This window comes from Poecilia formosa, unplaced genomic scaffold, assembly GCF_000485575.1.
Source record: "Poecilia formosa unplaced genomic scaffold, Poecilia_formosa-5.1.2 Scaffold994, whole genome shotgun sequence".
NCBI lineage: Eukaryota > Metazoa > Chordata > Actinopteri > Cyprinodontiformes > Poeciliidae > Poecilia > Poecilia formosa.
In genome coordinates this window covers 47,758-51,033 of record NW_006800933.1, presented here as the reverse complement: position 1 = coordinate 51,033, position 3,276 = coordinate 47,758, and the positions used below count along the sequence as shown (strand labels likewise).

Here is a 3,276-nt window from a genome sequence, read left to right as displayed (position 1 = left end):
CTGCTGGAATTCTAACGGAGCTATTACTGCTGGAATGCTAAGGGAGCCGGATCACCGGTACTGAATGGTTAAACACAGTTGAACAGCAGAGCCTCATTCACTGGAATCGATTCCAAATGCTCAAAAATTTGAGTTGGACTTTCTTGAACATAGTGAATTAAAAGTTAAACTGAAATAAATGTAAAGCAAAAGAAGAAGAAGAATGTATTATATACAGCTCTGAAAAAAATGAACTGCTGCACTGAAAACCGCCTGGTTATTCACCAAATATTGATTCCTGAATTTAAACATTAGTTTTGTTGTTTTTAAATTAATATAAAATGTTTTCTTTGCATTATTTGAGGCCTGAAAGCGCTGCATCTGTTTCAATATTTTCACCATTTCTCATTTTCTGCAAATAATAAATTTTTGCTTTTAATTTTGGAACATATTGTCAGTAGTTCATGGCATAAAATGTTCATTTTATTGAGACATAAAGAGTAAAATATGATCATTTCAACTGATCTCTGGGTATGAACTCATCTTTACATTCACTACATCATCTAATAATTTATTATTCCTGTTAATTTAGTTTGAACTTTTCTCTATATATCTATACTTAGAACAGTGCATTAACATCTGCAAGCCTTTATATCAAATAAATGTTAAAATGCGTTTAAGTTGAAGATGTTAACATCCTGTTTGCTTCGCCCTCCTGATCTATTTTATGTATCGAATTATCCGTTGATAATTTTTCATTTACATAAAAGTCAGGCAGATAAGCCAATATTGGTAATTTAAGTTACAGAGTTTTATGTAAAACCTATTTTTGTTTCAATATAAACTGATTTAAAATAAACTGATACATTATGGAACCTAATAAAATAGTTTAAAATAAATGTTTCTGAAGCTTTTTCTCTCAGTCAGAATTTATTCAGAATCTCTGAACTATTTCAATAAAACAATTATTTCTGAATTAAAAATTGTTTTTGAATCGAATTGTTTCCCTGAAATCAAAATAAATTCATCAAACACTGAAATATTCTGTAACATTCACCAATAAACTGATATATTGATATACTGATTGGCAGCAGTTTGCTGGAATCAAACCCACAACCTTCAGATGGTTTATGGTTTCTCTGCCTGGACCAGCTGAACATGAAGCTGTGAATAATTATACAGACAAACGGCGAAAATACCAAAAACCTACAAGCACAAATCTGAAAAGTGTGGCGTGTTTCTGAAAGGCGGCTTCAGACTTTACCTAGTTGGTGAAAATAATCAACCTGAGTTACATTTCATCAGATTTGATTTAATTTAACGCAGTTTTTCAGTTAAAAGTGTTTCATTAGTAACATTAAAATCACTGAATATTTTCTACTCTGTAAATATAAACGGACAGAAACCAAACCTTCATCAGCGCCGCGGCAGCCTTGATGCTCATGACGGCCACGGACTCCCGCTTGCGTCGCCGTGGCAACCTGTTGAGGGCGGAGCGTGAGCTGGAGAAGGAGCAGAGGGAGGCGGAGCCTGGGGTGAGCGGCATCTGAGGGGCGCCAGGTCCGTCCAGGTCATCCCCCATCCGGAAGGCCCGACCGCGAGCCAAGGGGTCCACGACCTGCACACACACACACACACATTAAACACACACACACACACATTAAACACACACACACACACATTAAACAGACACATTAAACACACACACACACACTAAACACACACATTAAACACACACACATTAAACACACACATTAAACACACACACACACACATACATTAAACACACACATTAAACACACACACACACATTAAACACACACACACACACACATTAAACACACACATTAAACACACACACATACATACACACACACACACGCACATTAAACACACACACATACATACACACACACATTAAACACATACACACACACATTAAACACACACATCAAACGGCGTTGCGGCGGGTTAATTTGGGAATCTAAAAGTTGTGAAGTTTGAATATTTAAATGGAAAAGGAAATTCACCATCAGCTCATCAGGCATGGTCTAGTCCAAGTATCACGTTTGTAAAACCTTCAGCCCATTAGTGGAAACATTTCTGCTAATCAGCTTCCTTTTTAAAGTCAAACTATTTCTGTTTTTTCTTCAGTCCTGAACCAGTCGAACCCAGCAGGTCCGCTGGGGACTGAGGTGTCCAACATGCGGCGCGGGGGCCGTTTGGGGCCCTCCATTATAATTTAAGAATGGACTAATTTAGTTTGCCGGATCAGACACGAAAAACTAATTAAAACACGAAGAGGAACAAAGAGTTTATCTTTATCTGTCAAGTTTTTCTTCTTAATTACATTTCATAGTAACTAAAAGATAAAAAAAATTAATGTCGCTAAAAGAATGTAAATTATCACGTTAATTTTGACAGCCCTAGAAAAAAATTTAATTCTTTTTGCACTTTATTGAAAAATGAAGAAAGGAAAGCGTTGTGTCATTTGAACTTGAAGTTTCTTTAGTCGAAACGTTTTTACACCGAGAACCGAAAATATGATGAGAAATGAAGAAACGAAGGGAGAGAAAAGGGAATCCTTCTCCAGGTTCTTCCTGCGTCCTGAGCAGCTAGCAGTAAGCCTACCCGCTGCATCCCGTAGCGGTGGTGGCGTGGGGACAGGCGGGGGGTCGGGTCGGGGTCAGGGTGGGGGTCGGTGCTGGACAGGGACAGGCTGTCCAGGCTGAGCAGCGTCACCTGGGCCTTCAGGCCCCCGAACAGCTGGCTGCAGTGCTGCAGGCTCCGCCTCCTCCAGCGCTGGCCGCCGTCGCCGTCCTTACTCACGCCGAACCAATCAGCCGTCCCCCTGCAACAGGACAGGCGCCGTCAGAACCACAACAAACATGTCTGTTAGCGCCACAAGAATTCAGATTTACATTTTAAAATGTAAAATATCCATGAACTGTTTTAGCTTCACTTATAAAAATGCTTTATATGTCAAACATGACTTAAGAGAAGCAGCTGTTTGCCAATTGCTACTGGCTAGTCTGAAGGATCTGAGTGGGGGGAGGAGCTGAGACTCGAAGGCGGGGCTAAGTCAACTCAGGTGTTTTACCAGATGCTGACACCAGAAAGAAAACATCCAGAGAAACATGTCATTTAGTCTGAGTCCGGTTCAGAGGTTCTGGTTCAGAGGTTCTGGTTCTGATTCAGAGGTTCTGGTTCAGAGGTTCTGGTTCAGAGGTTCTGGTTCTGATTCAGAGGTTCTGGTTCAGAGGTTCTGGTTCAGAGGTTCTGGTTCTGATTCAGAGG

At 40.0% G+C, this 3,276-nt stretch overlaps 1 protein-coding gene across 4 annotated transcripts in view; it reads right to left on the bottom strand.

The window, feature by feature from the left end:
• Positions 1-1,162: 1,162 nt before the first annotated feature.
• The window catches only part of rhbdf1b (rhomboid 5 homolog 1b (Drosophila)), a 16,552-nt gene continuing 14,438 nt past the window's right edge, over positions 1,163-3,276 (bottom strand). Inside the window, exons 4-5 of one of the 4 annotated variants that reach the window (XM_016667315.1) lie at positions 2,611-2,830; positions 1,163-1,597 (exon numbers count right to left, since the gene is read on the bottom strand). In XM_016667315.1, coding sequence (XP_016522801.1) covers positions 1,343-1,597; positions 2,611-2,830 — 475 coding nt within the window. In that variant the 3' untranslated portion in view covers positions 1,163-1,342. The remainder of the gene's footprint in view (positions 1,598-2,610; positions 2,831-3,276) is intronic. The other 3 variants (XM_016667314.1, XM_016667311.1, XM_016667312.1) reach the window with 3 other exon arrangements.